Source organism: Staurois parvus, unplaced genomic scaffold (genome assembly GCF_062004578.1).
Source record: "Staurois parvus isolate SC_StPar_1 unplaced genomic scaffold, SC_StPar_1.0 ptg000027l, whole genome shotgun sequence".
NCBI classification, from domain to species: domain Eukaryota; kingdom Metazoa; phylum Chordata; class Amphibia; order Anura; family Ranidae; genus Staurois; species Staurois parvus.
The window spans coordinates 537,174-558,191 of NW_028317823.1; the positions used below are offsets into that span (position 1 = coordinate 537,174).

The 21,018-nt window shown below is 44.2% G+C and overlaps 1 protein-coding gene across 1 annotated transcript in view; it reads left to right on the top strand.

The window, feature by feature from the left end:
• Window positions 1–21,018, top strand: part of SLC36A4 (solute carrier family 36 member 4) — a 415,009-nt gene that overhangs the window by 85,006 nt on the left and 308,985 nt on the right. Inside the window, exons 3-4 of the mRNA XM_089656501.1 lie at window positions 6,953–7,043; window positions 18,708–18,796. Of these exons, the coding sequence (XP_089512627.1) occupies window positions 6,953–7,043; window positions 18,708–18,796 (180 nt within the window). The remainder of the gene's footprint in view (window positions 1–6,952; window positions 7,044–18,707; window positions 18,797–21,018) is intronic.

Genomic DNA, 21,018 nt, shown 5'->3' on the forward strand with positions numbered 1-21,018 from the left:
AAGCAAGCTGACAAAAAAAAAAAGAAGAAAAACAAAAACTAACCAACCCTAATTAACCCTTTCTTTACCTTCAACTATTATTTTCCTGCTATTTTTTTAAATGTATATTATTCTTCTAAATATTTTATTTTTTTTAATTTGTTTTGTCAATTTTTCAACTTAAAGAAAAGCACAAAATAGCCTTTCTTTATTTGTACATAACTTCACTGTGCCGTTTACTGCAATCATAATTTAAGTATAATTTAATTATCATTTTAGTGTCATTTTTGTGAACAAATGAGAAAATACAACGTAGGAACTTCTCTTTTTCAAAGCAAACTTTGAAAAGTGTTTTTATATAGACTGAGCCTTGTTTGTCCTAAAATATGATATAGGTATTGCATTGTTATTAAAATGCTCATAGCAGAAATATAAAAAAATGGTTCGTAGGTGGTGTTCGGGTGAGAGAGCTGAAGAATTTAGAGAATTTAGAAATCCAAGTGTGTAAAGCTGGGTAAAGCATGGTTAGTTTTTTTCTTGTCCAGCAAAAAAAAAAAAACGAACAGAATCCCCCAGACTGGGACATTGTATTTTGACAGCGGGACTATTGCTGATCGACAAAAGTTGTCCAACATGTCCCTTTTATCAAGCAGGGACAGCTTATGGCTGTCATCCACCTTACTAACCATTCCATATCTGCCATCCCTCTCTGCCAATCCCTCCACTGGCTTCCCATTGCCCAATGAACAAAATTCAAAACATTAACAATAAGATTTAAAGCCATTAATAACTCTGCCCCAAGTTACATCACCAAGCTTGTTTCCAAATATCACCAAAACTGTCCTCTCCACTCCTCCCGCGATCTCCTGCTCTCTTGCCTACCCCCCCATGCTTGTCTATAGGACTTTTATAGACCCCCCCCCCCCATCCTCTGGAACTCCTCTACCCCAATCTATCTGACTATCGCCTACTATGCCCACTTTTAGGCGATCTCTTAAAACGTATCTCTTCAGGGTAGCCTATCCTGCCAGCTAATAACCAAATCCTCTATTGCTCCTATCAGTTCATCCCCCACAGTTATTACCTTTTGTACCACCAGCCCCTCCCTTTTACATTGTAAGCTCCAAGGAACAGGGCCATCCTAACCCTCTTGTATTGAACTGTATTATTGCTGTATTGTCTCCCTTTATATTGTACAGGGCTGAGCAAACTGTTGGCACTATATATAAATCCTGTATAATAATAAAAAAAGTTTAGGTATGACAATTATTACATAGTAAAGCTTGGAGCAATGTAAGCATGTATGTTCCATACCTGTGGGATCCTCATTGAAGCTGGAAACCAATGCAGCTTGCACTGCTACTACAGTGCCACTAGATTCCAGACCCTGTGGCTAGAGGCATCAGCTGCTGCTTTGTGAACAAAGAATGGGGGCACTTGCTCGGCATCGGCACCATTCAAAGAACCCTTTATATTCTTTCAATAAATAATAAAGCATTCCCTGATTGGACGAGGTGAAGCAGCAGAGCTTTATCATCACATTCTCAACCTTGTCCAATGATCGAACACTATGCATTAATTGAGAAAATGCAAAATGTTTTCTGTACAGGGTCCATTCAGGGGCGGACTGACCATTGGGAAACTCGGGCACTGTGTCAGTAGGGGGCCCCATGAGATGCCCCTGGTACCTTTTTCATAGGCTTTTTTGAGTTTGGGCAAGGACACAGGGGCCCCATGATCCCCCTATTGCCCGGGGGCCCCATGAGTTGTCAGTCCGCCCCTGCTACTATGTATAGAGGTAACTCCCTTCCTACCATGAATACATGTTGCAGGTTTTAATGCCATTCTGCCTCATAAATTAATACAGCCAGAATTGCTTCAATTTAAGGGAAGCACCCAATCACGCAACCCCAGCACTGTGATCAAGCTGTCATCGACAGCAGTTGAGAGCCAGCAGGATGCAATCCCAATCACATAATCACTGTGATAACCACATTCTTCATACTGTATTATGATGAGGAGCAGGGCTTTTGTGCACGGAGCCCCGTACAGCCTGTACCCCCCATGAAAAAAATCAAGATGATATTTTCACTAAAAATACACTAAAATCATTAGTAGACACAAACATAACATAATATACTTCAAACACAGGGGCCCCATGATCTTCCTATTGCCCAGGGGGCCCATGAGTTGTCAGTCCGCCCCTGGGTCCATGCCATGTGGGCAGCCTCCTGTGTTCTGTAAGCAGCAGGGCAGTAGGTTATAACAGAATGTCCCAATTTTTACCAAAATTTTCAGGGACATGAAAATTCTCAATTTCACTCATCCCTAATTGAAACTTATTGACAATATCTCTGCTTTCTTTGGATGCTTTCTTAGGCAGTGCTTGCCCTCTTTGTTTTGCTCTGGATGACTGATGACCTAATTAACTATGTGTTTCCTTTACAAACTTCCGTAAGAAGAAACACCAGTGTCACTTGTATGTCACACAGAGGGCAAATGGTACATGTCTCGCAGAACTTTGCTTTGAGTTATAAGGGCACCAGTGCGTTGACTGAGATTAATGTACAGAACATTCACATATTCACAGCTTCATTACTCAATTATTTCCGCTAAATATCGTTTGGCATGTTAAGCATACTATCCCTTGTTTTACAGAGTGAATTAATGGGAAAGCAGTTTCATCACCAGATAAGCTCTTCTTTTAATGTAAATGAGGATCATTTTCTGTAGGAGATCTACCATGGTATGTTTGTCCTTGGATAGTCATTTTCTAAGGAGTGAAGGTGTCAGATGTGACTGGAATGTGGAGAAAATGTGGCCTGGAAAGTGGAGAAACTAGAAAATGGACAGCCTAGTGGCTGCACATTGATGAGGGTTAGAATCTGGACCCTGGAGCTAGGCTTTGGGGTTGGTGAAAGGTGGTAGTTCTTTCACGAACGATAAGGAAAACCAGTCAGAAGAAGCAATTGTAAGAATCTAAAACTCAGGTTTTTAATTAAGCTAAGGTTGAATGATATCAGTCCATCCCTGCCCCAACCCATCAGATTATCACCTACTCTCCTCTCCTTTAGGCGCACCCTGAAAACCCATCTCTTCAGGAGAGCCTACCCTACCCCATGCTAACTTGACCGATCTCCTCCACTCTTCCTACCACTCCATCCCCCACAGCTATCTCCTCCTGTGCAACCATCCCCTCCCTCCTAGATTGTAAGCTCCAAAGAGCAGGGCCCTCAATCCCCTCATGTTTTGCATTGTATTGGTATTGTTCTGTCACATGTTCTGTCCCCCTTTGTACTGTACAGTGCTGTGCGAACTATTGGCGCTTTATAAATACTGTATAATAATAATAATCCAGTTCAACCTGAGTGTATGTGTGTTTGTTACTACCATTTTGCATGTCCTTTACATTGTGTTCGCTGAGAATTTAAAAAAAAATGTATCTACACTCCCTGCTGATACCACCAACTGTGGGAGTTCCACATCCTTACCTCTCAGTAAGGAACCCCTTAAGCCAGGGGTGTCCAAACTACGGCCCTCCAGGTGTTGAGGAACTGCAAGTTCAATGAGGCCTTGCAAGACTCTGTCATCCACAGGCAAGACACCCAGAGGCATGATGGGACTTGTAGTACTTCAACAGCTGGAGGGCCAAAGTTGGGCCTTACGCCGTTTAAGATTGAACGGTTTCTTGTCCAACTTCGTTGTGTGGCTTCATGTCTCCTTAGATTAAATACTTTTCTCCCAATGATAGGGTGCCCATTTAAATAATTGTATATTGCAATCATATTCCCTCTGTTAAGGGTCTCTTCTCAAGGAAGAGTAAGTTGATACAGTAGGATCCATAGGAATGCATGAACCTATGGATCGGCCGCCATGTGAAAAGGGCCTTACATTATTTTTGTTATGTGACATTTTGAGTTTCTCTTAGGACTACTGAGCTCAGACAGAAGATACTCAGCCTTATGCTTTTCTATTAAAAGGAAGAAAATACAAGTAATTTATAAAATATAGTCTGAAAGACAAGCTGCACTTTTAAAGAGAAGTATGGGGTTTTTTTTGCCCAGTTTCACTTACCAAGGTGGATGCAACATCGTTCTGATGCTGCATCTGTATGCTGCATCTGTCTCCCACCAGCTCCAAGGGAGAGAACTCTGCGATCACATGACCACTGATCGCTGAGTCCTCCTCTGAGCAGGGAGCGGGACTGTCAGTCACTGTTCTCTGCTCTGCCCCCCAGTGCTCACAGGAGCACTGGGCTGTGAAGGGGGGGGGGGGGGGGGGAGCAGCTGTCTCAGGCTCTCAGCAGATCGTCAGGAATAATGCCCTACCTTTGCTGTCAGTGAAAAAAATAGAACCTCTCATCAGTGGAAGGAATAGTTCCTCAAGGGCCGGATAAAGGCCGCAGTTTGGAGTCCCCAGATGTATCTGATTTATTTGTTAAAGGTATTCTATAGTCACAACATACACTTTGATTTTCTAACATCCACATTGTAAGCACAATACAAACAATAGTTATAGAAAAAACATGACAGCGCTGCAGACAGAGAGTGCTGAAAGTCCTCATAACCTATGTATCAGTTCTCAATATATAAACAATGTAAGAATCCCCTTGAGTCAATGATCCAAATGTATCAGAATAGTAATGTAACAATTCAGCAACATAACATATGGAAACTTCCACGTGAAAAAAGTCTGAATGGATAAGTATGAAAAAGTTCCCTTTTTGTCCAAGTGTTCAAGAGGAGTAGAACAAAATCACCACTAGTGGGAAACCTACACCTTCAGCCTCTCACCTGATGGATAGACCTACTAAACTTCTGTCTGATTGCGCTGTTAACCCTATTCTCCCTGGGTTAAGGGAATATCCTCCAGATATGGGTCCACCAGTAAAAATCTTGTCCCATAACTCCACACCACACCTCTTGGTCCATGAGTTGTAGTGTGGAGCAGGACATGCTTGTGAGAAAGGGTTATGTACTGTTTGGTCTACTGAGACACTGCTGAACTGTGGTGACCCTTCTTTGGACCTCTGGAGCAGGCGAGGACTTTAAACTCTGTTATGGGACAAGATTTTTAAAGGAAGTGGAACCCCTGACTTCTGTCTGGACAGTGCTAATTGGCCCTGTGCTGATCTCATGTACTCTCCCAAGAAAAGAAAAACACAAAACTGAGCATGTGCAGATTGTCTCCACACATCTTTTAAGAAGATAGGAGGGGGGGGGGGGTCACTGGAAGAAGGGGAGGATCAGAGAAGTCAGGATCAAACAGCATCTGCAATGAATGTAACAAGCATTCTGTACTGCATATACAGGCTGATTTTACTGTTGTGGGTTCAGTGACACTTTAAGGCTGACCGTAGAGCTGATCAGAGACTGGAACTGCACTGAACATCTCTATGGTCTAAGAAACCGGAAGCAATGAGCATTTCATCACTTCCAGTTTCAGCAGATTTAAACAAACTCTTAGTGGTTCGAAAAAACGGATCATACCGATCTTGGTATGATTCGAAGCTTTGAAGGACAGAGCAGAGATCTCAGTAAAGAGTACCTGTCACTGCCTATGACAAGGGATATTTATTTCTGTGTAGTAATAATAAAAGTGCTTAAAAAAAATGAATGGGATAATTAAAAAAAAAAAAAAGTAAAATGCTACCCCCCCTCCCCTTTGCGCTCATGCACAAAGACAAACGCATGCATCTGTCCCACATGCATATGTAAGCAGCGATCATACCACACATGTTAGGCATCACCACAAAAGTCAGATTGAGGGCAGTAGTTCTAGAACCTGACCTCCTATGTAAATCTAGAGTGGTAACTTGAAAAGGCTTTTAAAGCGTTGCTATGGCTTATTTATTTATTACAGGTACTTATATAGCGCAGTCAATTTACGCAGAATTGTACATATACATTATACATTCACATCAGTCTCTAACTCTCTTAGATTGTAAGCTCCAAGGAGCAGGGCCCTCCTAACCAGGGGCGGACGGACCATTCGAGCACTCGGGCACTTCCCTGGGGCCCCATGAAATGCCCCTGGTACCTTTTTTTTTTTATAGGCTTTTTTTAACTGTGGGCAAGGACACAAGGGCCCCATGATCCCCTATTGCAGGGGGCCCCATGAGTTGTCAGTCCGCCCCTGCTCCTAATCCTCTTGTATTGAACCGTATTGTTGCTGTATTGTCTCCCGTTATATTGTAAAGCGCTGAGCAAACTGTTGGCGCTATATAAATCCTCTATAATAATAACCCTCAAGGGGTGTACAATCTAAAGTCCCTAACTTACATTCATACATACACATACTAGGGTCAATTTAGACAGGATCCAATTAACCTACCAGCATGTCTTTGGAGTGTGGGAGGAAACCGTAGTACCCGGAGGGAACCCAAGCAGGCACAGGGAGAACATTCAGGCAGGTGGTGCCATGGTTGGGATTTGAACTAACGACCCTAGTACTGCCAGGCGGAAGTGCTAACCATTTAGCCACTGTGCTGCCCATCAATAAAATGTACATATTTTGTCGCTATTGCATGGGCGTGCAGTTTTAAAGTGTGACATTTTTGGTATCTCTTTACACGGTGTAACATCATCTTTTATATTTTACTAAACAGTTGGGTATTATATTGTGTTTTTTGTTCATTAGAATTCAAAAAAGTGTATTTTATTTTCCAAAAAATTGAGTTTGAAAAAGCGCAGTGCAATTACCATGTAACAAGAACATGTGCAACACCCACCATTTTATTCTCTAGGGCCTGTGCGTTAAAAATATATATAATATTTGGGGGTTCCAAGTGATTTTCTAGCAAACAAATTCTGATTTTTGTATAATTAAACAAGGCTTGGTCTTCCAGTCACTGTGCTTGGGTTTCTGTGCCCCATGATGGAGCAGTGCTGCCGGTCTAGGTGACTTGAATCCAGTCTCACAAACACTGGTTTAGTGAAGCAGCCTGCTGATAGCCATGTCTTTGTGTCTCCAGGTTCGTACAGACATTGATTCATGTTTTGAAAGGGAACATAGGCACGGGCCTCCTCGGTCTTCCCCTGGCCATAAAGAATGCTGGGATCCTGGTAAGTCTTCCTGGCTGAAGAATGATGAATGTGCACCATGCTTTGTGAATGAAATCCCATTAACCTGGAGCATTTGCTTTACATTACAGTCGTTTCATTTGTGTCTTCCAGTATATCCCTCCTCTATATCCTGTAGTGTGTTGCTAGAGCCTCTTAAATGTTCCCATCATTTTTGCTGCTTGGCGCAAGACACATTTTGATACTTTGTTACATTTATTTGTTGGCCTGCTGCCACCACTTTTTTTTTTTTTTAATATTATGGGTTTTTTTATCATGTTTTTAAGACTTTTTTCACAATCTTGCACAAAGGAGGAGATTTACCAAAACTGGTGAATTCAGAATCTAGTGCTTGTTCAGTTAAGCTTTGACAATAAAACCTGCAGAGCTGCACCAGATTTTGCACTGTCCATTGTTAGTGGTTTAGTGAAGGGACTAGTTTTAGGTAACACACAATTAAAGTGGTTCTGAAGGCTCTAGGTTTTTCAACTTCATGCATTTTATGCTGAAAGATTAAAAAAACCTTCTCTGTGCAACATCCCCCAGCCCCCCTCCTCAATGCTCACCTAAGCCTCCTCTCGATCCAGCAATGTGCACTGGAGTCTCAGCAATCCTGGGACCCCCCCCCTCCTCATTGGCTGAGACAGCAGTGGGAGCCATTGTCTCCCACTGCTGTCAGTCACAGCCAATGAGCTAGTGTGAAGAGAGAGGGGGTAGGGCTGAGCCGCGGCTCCATGTGTAAATGGATACACGGAGCAGCAGGTGCTCCCATAGCAAACTGCTTGCTGTGGGGGCACCCAACAGGAGGGAGAGGCCAGGAGCGCTGGCGGGGGACCCAAGAAGAGGAGGATCCAGGCTGCCCTGTGCAAATCCGCTGCACACAGAAGGTACCTGTTTATCTGCAGTCTTCTCTTCTCTACATCCGCTGAAAGTACTGGAATTATAAAGCTTGTCTGAGAGTTCAAAGAGAAGGGTCAAAGATCTAAAATGACATACTGCAGAGCTCAGTGAGGAGAGCTCTGAGAGCGGATTGGAGGAAAGTGACCCCCCCTCCACACAGCACCACAGGAACAGAGTTGAGTCAATCTGCTGAAGGTCCCTTCCCTCCCCTGTCACCATTTTTCTCTTAGTGTCAGGAAAGCTTGTTAGAAGTGACTTAAGCTGATAGCAAAGAAACAAAGCAGCAGACAGAAATGACACTTAGGGCTTTTTTTTTAGATTAGTACACACTTTAGAGAGATATGCATTGTGGTTGACAACCACTTTAAGATACAATTCACACATCTTTTGTTCAATATAAGACTTTGTTCTGCTAACAATTATTACCACCTCCAAACATAGCTTATTATTAGTATACAGGGTTTATATAGCGCCAACAGTTTGTGCAGCTTATCAATTTACAGTTGTTATCCATAATGCAATTATATATGGGGAAAGCCCTCCCAACATTCACTGGATAGATGCCCCCCACACCCCTACATCTCCTAGTTCACAAAACTCACATAACACCCGTTTTTAACACCGCTTCCTAAATTTAGAAGATGTACAGAAAAATCTTCAAAGGGGCTACACTTCCACTTATTTAGCATATAGAACAACAGATCGTTCTTCCTGTCTTTGTAGATATTGCATTTCTTCCACCAACTTCCTCATATGGGGGCAGAAGATGACTTCCAATGTTTTTTGGTATGAACGGGATCCAGCTCTTCTGGGTAGGAGGCACAAGTCCATCAGCGTGTCCCGGCCGATGATTGATGGCCAGGACCCGCTGATTGACGAAGAGGATGACAGGACAGAACTCTGTGTTTGCAAACAACACAGAGCTCTGTTCTGACAGCAGGTATGAGACATTTTTTGTTTCCCTGCAAAGCCGACACATTCCTTAGAAAATAGGCACACTGTTAACCATTTGATTGCCCCTAGATGTTAACTCCTTCCCAGCCTGTGTCATTAGTACAGTGTCAGTGTATGCTGTTAGCACTGATCACTGTATTAGTGTCACTGTTTTCCTCAGTGTCAGATTGCCCGCCATACTATCAAAGTCCTGCTGTAAGTTGCTGATCACCTCCATTACTAGTAGAAAAATTATAAAGAAATAAAAATTCCTGTATACAGTGGGGCAAAAAAGTATTTAGTCAGCCACCAATTGTGCAAGTTCTCCCACTTAAAAGATGAGAGAGGCCTGTAATTGGCATCATAGGTAGACCTCAACTATGAGAGACAAAATGAGAAAAAAATCCAGACAATTACATTGGCTGATTTGGAAAGAATGTATTTGCAAAATATGGTGAAAAATAAGTATTTGGTCAATATCAAAAGTTCATCTCAATACTTTGTTATATATCCTTTGTTGGCAATGACAGAGGTCAAACGTTTCCTGTAAGTCTTCACAAGGTTGGCACACACTGTTGCTGGTATGTTGGCCCATTCCTCCATGCAGATCTCCTCCTAGAGCAGTGATGTTTTGGGGCTGTCGCTGGGCAACACAGACTTTCAACTCCCTCCAAAGGTTTTCTATGGGGTTGAGATCTGGAGACTGGCTAGGCCACTCCAGTACCTTGAAATGCTTCTTACGAAGCCACTCCTTTGTTGCCCAGGTGGTTTGTTTGGGATCATTGTCATGTTGGAAGACCCAGCCACGTTTCATCTTCAATGCCCTTGCTGATGGAAGGAGGTTTGCACTCAAAATCTCACGATACATGGCCCCATTCATTCTGTCCTGTACATGGATCAGTCGTCCTGGTCCCTTTGCGGAGAAACAGCCCCAAAGCATGATGTTGCCACCCCCATGCTTTACAGTAGTTATGGTGTTCTTTGGATGCAACTCCGCATTCTCTCTCCTCCAAACACGACGAGTTGTGTTTCTACCAAACAGTTCTATTTTGGTGTCATCTGACCATGTGACATTCTCCCAATCCTCTTCTGGATCATCCAAATGCTCTCTAGCAAACTTCAGAGGGGCCCGGACATGTACGGGCTTAAGCAGGGGGACACGTCTGGCACTGCAGGATGTGAGTCCCTGGCGGCGTAGTGTGTTACTGATGGTAGCCTTTGTTATGTTGGTCCCAGCTCTCTGCAGGTCATTCACTAGGTCCCCCCCCGTGTGGTCCTGGGATTTTTGCTCACCGTTCTTGTGATCGTTTTGACCCCACGGGGTGAGATCTTGCGTGGAGCCCCAGATCGAGGGAGATTATCAGTGGTCTTGTATGTCTTCCATTTTCTAATTATTGCTCCCACAGTTGATTTGTTCACACCAAGCTGCTTGCCTATTGCAGATTCAGTCTTCCCAGCCTGGTGCAGGTCTACAATTTTGTTTCTGGTGTCCTTCGACAGCTCTTTGGTCTTCACCATAGTGGAGTTTGGAGTGTGACTGAGGTTGTGGACAGGTGTCTTTTATACTGATAAGTTCAAACAGGTGCCATTGATACAGGTAATGAGTGCAGGACAGAGGAGCCTCTTAAAGAAGAAGGTACAGGTCTGTGAGAGCCAGAAATCTTGCTTGTTTGTGGGTGACCAAAAAACTTATTTTCCACCATAATTTGCAAATAAATTCTTTCCAAATCAGCCAATGTGATTGTCTGGATTTTTTTTCTCATTTTGTCTCTCATAGTTGAGGTCTACCTATGATGCCAATTACAGGCCTCTCTCATCTTTTTAAGTGGGAGAACTTGCACAATTGGTGGCTGACTAAATACTTTTTTGCCCCACTGTATATACCATAGTTCTTAGATGCCATACCTTTTGTGCAAACCAATTATTATACACCTATTGGAATTTTTATTTCCAAAAATGTTTCACAATATATTTTGTGCTAAATTTATGACAACATTTAATTTTTGAAATGTTTTTCTGTATATGTTTTATAGCAGAAAGTAAAACATGTTTGTTTTTTTTTCAAAATATTGGGCCATTTTTCAATTTTATAATAAAAAATAAAAAACCTAAGTGTTGATCAAATACCACCAAAAGAAGGCTGCATTTGTGTGAAAAAAAATTTATGGAAATTTAATCTGGCTATAGTGTTGCATGACCGCGCAGTTGTCAGTTAAAGTAGCACAGTACCAAATAGCAAAAATTGGACTGGTCGGGAAGGGGTTAAAATCTTCTGGAGGGCAAGTGTTTAAGGGACACCGTCTATTTGAGTCCCTGATATGTGGTCATGTATGTCAAATATTGCTGACCAAAATTATGTGACTTTTGGACAAAGTGCTGCCACCACTTGTTAAGACGAGGTTTACACCTATGTGCAGTGTTTTACTGTGCTGGCACCAGTAGGTGTTTCAGTGTATCACACTGCTTATTTGTTTTTTTTTTTTTTTTTGCTTCTTGGAAGTGTAACTAAAGACAAAACTTTTTTTTTTTCATGTTGTCATTTTTTTCCCCATCTGTGTCCCATTGGGGAGATTTCCCTTCACTTACTGCCCCATAGCCAAACAGAAAGTAAGTAGAAATCCCTGTCCTCAGAACTATTGTCCTCATTGAAAGATTTCCCCTTTATTATTCTGATTGCAACCCAAAATTTTGAATTTTTTTTTACTTTCAGAGATAATGGTAAACAGGACAAAGAGATAGTGAATCTTCCTAAAGACAGCAATAAAAACCTGGCAGGGGATCTAATCCCTCTCCATCCTATCTAAAACTAAAACAAACACAAAAAAAGTAGGGATTCACCACCGACACCGATATAACGGCAGCCAAAGTGTATCACCGAAAATAGTGTTATTGGTATTTTGCCGATAATGGCTGCTTAAAAAGCACAATTTTGCTGTGATTTTTACCTGAGATTTTGCCAAGATTTTGCCACATTTTTAGGGTGCGTTTTTCATAGGTCATGTGATTAACAAAAAGCATCAAAATGCAACATGTGTTGCCCCCTCTCTCCTCATTGGCTGACTGGCTGTGATTGACATCATTGGGAGCCAATTTCCTCCTCACTGGCAAGCGTCAATCACAGCAAGTGAGCCAATGAGAAGAGAGAGAGGATGGGGCAGAGCTACGGCTCCGTGTGTGATTGGACACACGGAGCAGCAGGTGCCCCCATAGCAAGCTGCACCCTACAGGAGGGAGGGGCCAGGAGCACTGGCGTGGGACTCGAGAAGAGCAGGATCCAGGATGTTGTGTGGAAAACTACTGCACACAGCAGGTAAGCATAGACATGTTTGTTATTAAAACAAAACACAAAAAAATGTAACCCTTTACAATTGCTTTATTGACATTTTTAATAAGGGTTCTATATGCATTACAGATTTAAAGTGATACTAAAGGATTATTTATTTATTTTTAATAGCAAACATTGTTGTACTTACCTGCTCAGGTTGTACTTACCTGCTCGGGTCCCTCGTCGGCACTCTGGGCTCTGCCCCCCCTGCCCAGTGCCCCCATAGCATGCCACTTGCTATTGGGGCATTTGTCTGTGCTAGCTTCAGAGCCACCTCTGTGTCCATAGAATGGGGCTTGGCCTTGCCCCTGCTCTCTCTTCACTGGCTGTGATTGACTGCAGCGGGAGCCATTGTCTCTGAGTCAGTAAGGAGGCAGAGAGCTTGGATAGCAGCTCCTTTCTTGCACATCACTGGATCGGGATTGGGCCCGGGTTCGGGTGAGTATTAGTGGGGGGTGCGGGGGGAGTTGCATACTGAAGGTTTTTTACCTTTTATGGATAGAATACATGAAGGTACAAAACCTTCAGGCTTTTCAACTACTTTAAGTGTGCAGTAAAATGTTGTGCTCCATTTTTTAAAAATGACCCCTACTGTGAATCCGCTTCTACCATGGGCTTCCCCTCTCTGTAATGCATGTGGAATAAAAAAAAAAAGAAGGTAATTAAAGATGAACTAACCCTTTAACCTGTTGCTGCCCGAATTACAGAAGTGTGCGGTGGCACGCCCACGAAGCACACATATATGTCTATGCATGGCTGATGTTTCTGTGCTGATAGTGAACTCACTAAATGCTCCCAGCCCAGATTGTGAGCTGTCTAAGACAGCCATCAGTCCAGGCTAATAATCCTTAGCTGGCGGGCCTGTGACAGTTAATACAATGGTGACATGATCGCTAATCCTTACCACCCCCCAGGCATTTAGAAATAAGAATTGTCTTTTTCCTTGGCTACACCACCCCAAGTTTGAAGCAAGAGTCCAGATGGTTATCTGTCATGTATTTGTTCTGGCTGGCTGGTTGGTTGATTTGAGTTCTGGTATGGCTTGCTGACTAGGCCCAGCTTTGGTCTGGCTGGCTGACTGGGCCCAGTTTTGGTCCGGCTGGCTGACTGGGCCCAGTTTTGGTCCGGCTGGCTGACTGGGCCCAGTTTTGGTCCGGCTGGCTGACTGGGCCCAGTTTTGGTCCGGCTGGCTGACTGGGCCCAGTTTTGGTCCGGCTGGCTGACTGGGCCCAGTTTTGGTCCGGCTGGCTGACTGGGCCCAGTTTTGGTCCGGCTGGCTGACTGGGCCCAGTTTTGGTCCGGCTGGCTGACTGGGCCCAGTTTTGGTCCGGCTGGCTGACTGGGCCCAGTTTTGGTCCGGCTGGCTGACTGGGCCCAGTTTTGGTCCGGCTGGCTGACTGGGCCCAGTTTTGGTCCGGCTGGCTGACTGGGCCCAGTTTTGGTCCGGCTGGCTGACTGGGCCCAGTTTTGGTCCGGCTGGCTGACTGGGCCCAGTTTTGGTCCGGCTGGCTGACTGGGCCCAGTTTTGGTCCGCCTGGCTGACTGGGCCCAGTTTTGGTCCGCCTGGCTGACTGGGCCCAGTTTTGGTCCGCCTGGCTGACTGGGCCCAGTTTTGGTCCGCCTGGCTGACTGGGCCCAGTTTTGGTCCGCCTGGCTGACTGGGCCCAGTTTTGGTCCGCCTGGCTGACTGGGCCCAGTTTTGGTCCGCCTGGCTGACTGGGCCCAGTTTTGGTCCGCCTGGCTGACTGTCTGACTGAGCTCAGTTCTGGTCTGGCTTGCTGACTGGACTCAGTTCTGGTCTGGCCGGCTGACTGGGTTCAGTTCTGGTCTGGCCGGCTGACTGGGTTCAGTTCTGGTCTGGCCGGCTGACTGGGCTCAGTTCTGGTCTGGCCGGCTGACTGGGCTCAGTTCTGGTCTGGCCGGCTGACTGGGCTCAGTTCTGGTCTGGCCGGCTGACTGGGCTCAGTTCTGGTCTGGCCGGCTGACTGGGCTCAGTTCTGGTCTGGCCGGCTGACTGAGCAGGTTTGTCTTGGCTGGCCAGGCTAGCTGGGTTTGGCTTGGCTGACTGGGCTGGGTCCGGCCTCTCAGAGCAGTATACACTTTGGTCAGGGCAGTGCAGGGGTTAGGAGTAAGTAACACAAAGTCTATAGATTAGTGGTATATAACACGGGGTACTGGGGTCAGGAGTAATATAGAGTTCATAGGTCAGTAGTATGTAACGTAACATGTGGGGATCAGGAGTAAGTAATGCAGAGCTCAGAGGTCAGTAGTATCTAAAGCAGAGTGCCGGGGTCAGGAGCAAAGCTCTTTTCCTTGTAGATAGATTTGAATGGATGTGAATGGATGCCGTCTGTTTACTTGCATTCCATTTATGTTTGTAGGCAAGAAAGATATTTTTTGTTTATACTTTTGTCACCTATAATTGGTTTCTTCAGCAATGTAAAAAAATGGATGCAAAAACAGGTGTAAACTTGACTGAAGTACAAATAACTTAAACTGAACTAAAGACGGTTTTATAAAATGGTGTAAACTGCTGTAACCTGAATCAGTATTTATCCGGGGTTTTTTTTTAGCAAAAAATGTGGTTGAATTGATGAACTAAAATTTTAATTTAATGAAAAAAAAAATGTTTTTTAACACTTTTTTTATGCTGCCAAAATCAACAGAAAATTGCTTTTTATAATAATTTTACCATTTATTCTCTATTATTTAAAAAAAAATTAAAGTCTGTCTTCTAAAGTATAGTATGAAAAGAAAGCACTATCTGTCCCCAAAAATCAATATCAAGATTGCTGAGGCTGACCGCAAGATAAAGCAGCAATTGTAAGATAATCTATCAAAAGTCCAAAACCTAATAAAAGCCTTGGGACTCGGTGGGGTTTATATGAGTTTAAAGCGGAACTAAAGTTCTCTTGTCAAAGCTGTGTGCAGACAGGCTCTTTATTGCAGAAGAGACATGAAATACACTTACCTGCTTGCTCGCTGTTTTCTTTGGCATGTGAACTGGGCTGTGCATGTGCTGGGCAGTTTACATCACTGGCACAATCCCTGTGTGCCAGAGTCACTGACTCCTGAGTGACTTCATCCCGTGCCAGGCAATGAAGACACCCTAAAACTGGCACCCAACAGTGGATGCCGGCAAGGAATGAGGACCATTGAAGCGAAGGTGAGTTTCTCTGCTTAAAGGTGCTGGGACTCAGGTAGTTCTGAATTTAGTATAGCACGGGTAGAGTGCACAGGAAGGTAAACATTCTCTGGATTGGAACAGGCATTTTGATACTTTTTGAAGAGACGATACTATGTGAAATATGCATGTATTAAAAAGATGAACTGCTTTTTTTTTTTTTTTTTTTGTCCAGACATACACATTAATCCTTTTCTGCTGGCTGTAGGCAGGCTCTTTATTAGACCCACTACTGATAGGGGGTAGCACCAGCCCTCCTGTAGGGAGCGCGGACACACAAGTTGCCCAAACCAGTTGTGAGCCAGACAAGTGAGGGGGATCGGGGCAGGCGGATTAATCACAGGAACAATGCCCTGTGTCTCTCCGTGCAGCAGCTGAAAGCTTGTTTCTCCCCCTTTCCCTCCTGCTGGCAGGGAGAGACACAGACACAGGGCATTGTTCCTGTGATTGCTCTCCCTTGTGCTGCACCTAGAGTTGCCACATTATTCAGCCTGGACCGAGGCGTTGTGGGGGTTTCTCTGGTGGCGGTTCCCCAGGTGTCCCACTACCCAGCACTGACCACTTCTACTTCTGACGATCGCGGTGTCAAACCCCAGCCCTTCTCACCAAACTCATGATCGAAGGACTAGCCAATCTAAAACCGCGCTGTCACGTGCTTAACAATGCCACGCCCAGCTGCACCCTGCACAAAGATTTTCCAGCTAATGGACCACAGTCTGTGTACTTGCAGCCTGGGAGCGATTGTTACTGGGTCAGGTTAATTACGCAATTAACCCTTCACACTGCCACCACCTCCTTTTTGTACAGAGAAAGAGGAAACTCGGCAATATCAGCAATAACACTATGATGGTTGAATAATCATCTGTATACTACTGTCACCACAGGCAGGGTATACAGAGGGTTAAACATACAGTAGCGCTCTTCAGAGACGGGTTCTTAGTTTGCATTAAAGAGCTTTAGAAACAGTTCAACACTTTCAGAAAGTAAGATTTATTACTAAAAGGTCAAAAGGGTGCAATAAAAATATTTACAGAAACAGATGTAGCCTATATATATATATATATATATATATATATATATATATATATATATATATACACACAGAGAGCAATAACACAGCAAAGAGATAACAGAAAGAAATTTAGGGAGGTAAAGTACTTGCCAAACATCCTGGTTTGGCTGTGACCAAATCCCTGGCAAATTACACTATGGTCAATAACTTTTCCTAGGCACATGTAACATTCTATTCACAGGTAGATTAATACGCAGAATCATCTGCTGAATGTCTAGATATGAAATATGACATACCTGCTGGGATGGTTAAGGAGATATCCGTTTCTGCTCTCCTGTAGATGTCAGATAGGGGGTGTAATATATCAGACGACTTGTATTAAAGTGACCGGTCTGAATATATGCCTGGTTTTTATGTAAGTCTTGCCTATTCCAAGATATGAAATCATAGGGGGAAAATGGATGTTGAATGTGATGTCTGGTTTACGACTACCTGGAATGTCGTTGAAGCTCAGCGAGGGACTGGTTTATGGTTTTACAATCCTTTTCCAAGCAGAGTCTCTCAGACATATGGGGGCCAGGCTAATTGGGGTTTAAAGCCATGAGCTCTCCTGCTGGGCCTTGATGCATTTTTGAACTCTGCATCCAGGGACCACGTGTCACTCAACAGAGAGGGAGGGGGGATTTGGAGTAGAAAATGATACAAGATGGAGGCCTTTGCCAAAATGGAGGTTCGCATCCATCTCTGTACATACACGATTGCTACACTACTGTCCCCGATGTTCATCTCGGTCTCCCCGGTGACCTTCACTACCCCTCTCCTCTTCCAGCATCTGGCTGGGAACTCTGATGGCCTTGCCTTGCTCCAGGAGAACATGTTTCTCCTCTGCACATGGACATCACTCTGTTGGTCAAGGCCATTGTGATGGTGTTCCTGTCGGAGACAGACGTACTGAAGAAAACCTGACCCTGGGGAACCTTCAGTTCCAGAGCCTGTGATGTGGTGAATGGAGGTTGGGGGCCAGCTATGAGCTGCAAAATGGACCTGTCACCCGCCCGCTGTCGTGGAGCCAGAACGCGCAGCATGCTCTGACAACTTCTGCTGGATTTCTACTTCCACAGGAGGTGGAGAGACATGTCTGGGATTCATTTGGACATTCCAGGTTTTGAATCCTGTGTCTAGGTTTCAGTGCGCCAGAAACCTGAACACATTATTCAGACCAGACCATAAGCATAGCATCAGGGGGGCGGCTTCCTTGTTACACCTGGGCAGGAGCAGTTGTGGGCGCGACATTTACTAAAACCATTCTCCTGTATTTTCCTCCTGTAGCAGCTGGAGCTATTGTCTTCTCTTCCTCTCCCTCCCGCCTGCATTCAGCAGCTACAGGAGAAAAATACAGGTAAATGGTTCTAGAAAATGCCACCCCTCTTGTCCAGCTTCCACTTCCTTCTGTTGCCCCAGGCCCCTGTGTGCTCCCCTGGTCCACCCCCACAGCGCTGCCAGCTCCCCTCCTCTCCTCTGCTCTCGTCTCCTACCAGCCGCTATTTCAGGATGGAGAGTGAGTGAAAGGGCCGCTAAATGTAATTTACCAGCCCTTTCCTTTTCTGAATGGACACAGTGAGTGATCGGTGCCAATCTCCAACTGTGTTCATTCGTAATTGAAGTATATTATGTAATGTTTGTGTCTACTAATGATTTTAGTGTATTTTTAGTGAAAATATCATTTTTTTTATGGGGGGTGGGTGGGGGGGGTACAGGCTGTACGGGGCAACGTGCACAGAAGCCCTACTCCTCATCATACAGTATGAACAATGTGGTTATCACAGTAATTTATGTGATTGGGATTGCATCCTGCTGGCTCTCAACTGCGGTCGATGACCGCTTGATCAGTGCTGGGGTTGTGTGATTGGGTTCTTCCCCTAAAGTGAAGCAGCAATTCTGGCTGTATTAATTTATGAGTCAGAATGGCATTAAAACCTGCAACATGTATTCATGATAGGAAGGGAGTTACCTCTATACATAGTAGCAGGGGCGGACTGACAACTCATGGGGCCCCCGGGCAATAGGGGATCATGGAGGCCCTGTGTCCTTGCTCAAACTCAAAAAAGCCTATGATAAAGGTACCAGGGGCATCTCCTGGGGCCCACTACTGACCCTGGGCCCTCGGGCAGTGCCCGAGTTTCCAAATGGTCAGTCCGCCCCTGCATAGTAGACATATTTATGTTTAGTAATGGTTTATCTAAAAAAATAAATATTGATGTTCTCCTTTATAGAGATTGCTTCACTTTCCTTTCTTTTGTTTGTCCTTTACAGTTGGGGCCAGTGAGCCTTTTGTTTTTTGGAATCATCTCCATTCACTGTATGAATGTTCTGGTACGCTGCAGCCACTTTTTATGTCAAAGGTAAGATTTTTCAAGTACTAAGAGCCATACTTTAAGAAAGACATGACAGAATATCGTGTTTCATATTATGTTTCATGTACAATATGTATTACTGGGATTAGAATAAAAGTTTAGGGTTTTTTTTTTTTTTAACAGCAAAAAACGCTATTACTGCAAAAATTGCCTCAGTGTTTGATGATTCAACAACCTTTAGAGTGTGGACAGGTTCTGGGCTTGTGACAATGACACTGGTCAGACATCAGTTCAAGAGACTTCTGAGATTGTTCCATTGCCTATGATCTGCAGTTGCCCTTTTTTTTCATATGCTTCAAGCGGTCTTTGCTTTTCCATAGACTTGTAAAAGTACAATTATTCTTTAAGAGGGTGTGACAGTGCAAGGCCCTGCCACTTTGCAAGCATAGGCAGAAGAAACACGGCATTCTCAATGATGCAGCTCAAGGGGCTTTAGAGTATTGCATCTGTGCTGAGAAGAATAGGGTTTCTGTTTTCTCTGGGTTTTGTAATATCGGACCAGGGCCTGGATCTTGGAGGCTTCACAGTGATTTGGGTGGGAAGAAATCTCCTATCCTGTGTCCAGGTCTTATTGAAGACCTGCAGGCTTTGTGACTGTCCTGACATGACATGTACCTGTTCCTGTAGACTCCTGGGATACTTGCATCATATATCCCAGGAGCCTGCAGGATCAGCACACACAGGGGCTGGGGGGTGGTCCAGAGGGTGGGCCGGGGAAGGGGGGTGGTGGTTGGTAACAGTATGTCATCAGAGCTGGTTGCCTGCACGGAAGGGGCATCCAGCTAAGAGGACCATGATAGTGGACCGGGACCTGCTGACCCTCGCACAATGGATCACAGTGAGACAATCCTGGATTTGCTGTGTGGGTGAGTATGTGTTTTGAAGAACACTACAGCACTGCTGGTTAAAGTGTTACTAAACCCAGATTCACTATATCTGGTCTCCCACAGTACACAGAACATGGAAATCCAATTATTTTAGTAAATTTATACTGCTAAATACCTTTTCTCATCAGCAGTTAGAGCAGTCTTGTGACTTCTATCAGTGTCCGCTGAGCACTGGTTAATCTTGTAGAAGTTTTCATTCCACTGGCTGTCCTTTGAGGCTGCATGACCCCCAACCCTCTGTCTGGACAGTGCTGATTGGCCCTATGTTGATCACATGCACCCTCACAAAAAGAAAACTCTGCACAAGCTCAGTGTGGTGTGTACTGCTAGAGTGTCTCCTAGGGCTCTGTACTATCAGCAGATGGTTTGGGGAATGTGAAAGAAGGGGAGGATCAGAGAAGACAGGGTCAAACAGCCTTTTTATATAATGCAGAGGATTAACCCTTTAGGTTCCACAGGGAGTATAACAAGCATTATTTACTGCTTATACAGACTGATTTTACTGTTGTGGGTTTAGTGGCACTTTAAGTGGGAAAACCATGGGGGGGGGGGGAGAGTTGGGAACATCCTTCACACACAAAATAATTTTAACGTACAGTACATTATTATAGAACCACAGAGGTCTGCTATGCGGTCTGGGCGCTTTAACCTCTCCTATGTGTCGCTGCACTTGCCCCAGTAATATAGGTTTTCAGTGGCCATTATCCAAGGGAGCCCACAATCATGACTGTATGTAGAAGAATATATAACAATACGTATGGAGTAGCTACATTTTTATAACTGTACTGTCTTGTACTGATATACTATTTGCATGTTTATTCTAGAATAGCCTCAGTTATGCTTCAAGAAACATGGAGAGAAACATTTCCATTCCGCTGCCTAGTTGGCAAATATATTGGTCTTTGAGAAAAATGTGATAATAGTACGCTGATGAATATACCACACAGCAACTAGGCGTTGGATGGGAATAGAAGTCATTTAAGGCTCTATACCTTATTGGCCCAGCTTGCAGCATGAGGGCCACATGCAGCCCTTTAGTGTATGATGTGTGGCCCTCGCACCTCAGCAGTCTGTAGTGGGAACGTTGATTAGGGTAAAAGCAGTGATCTTTAACCACTTCCAGACCAGGGCAATTTTCAGCTTTCAGCGCTATCGCACTTTGAATGACAATTGCGCGGTAATGCAACACTGTACCCAAATGAATTTTTTACCATTTTTTGAGATAGATAAAGCTTTATTTTGGTGGCATTTTTTCACCGCTGCGATTTTTATTTTTTTTGCTATGTAAATGAAAAAGTCCAAAAATTTTGAAAAAAAGTGTTT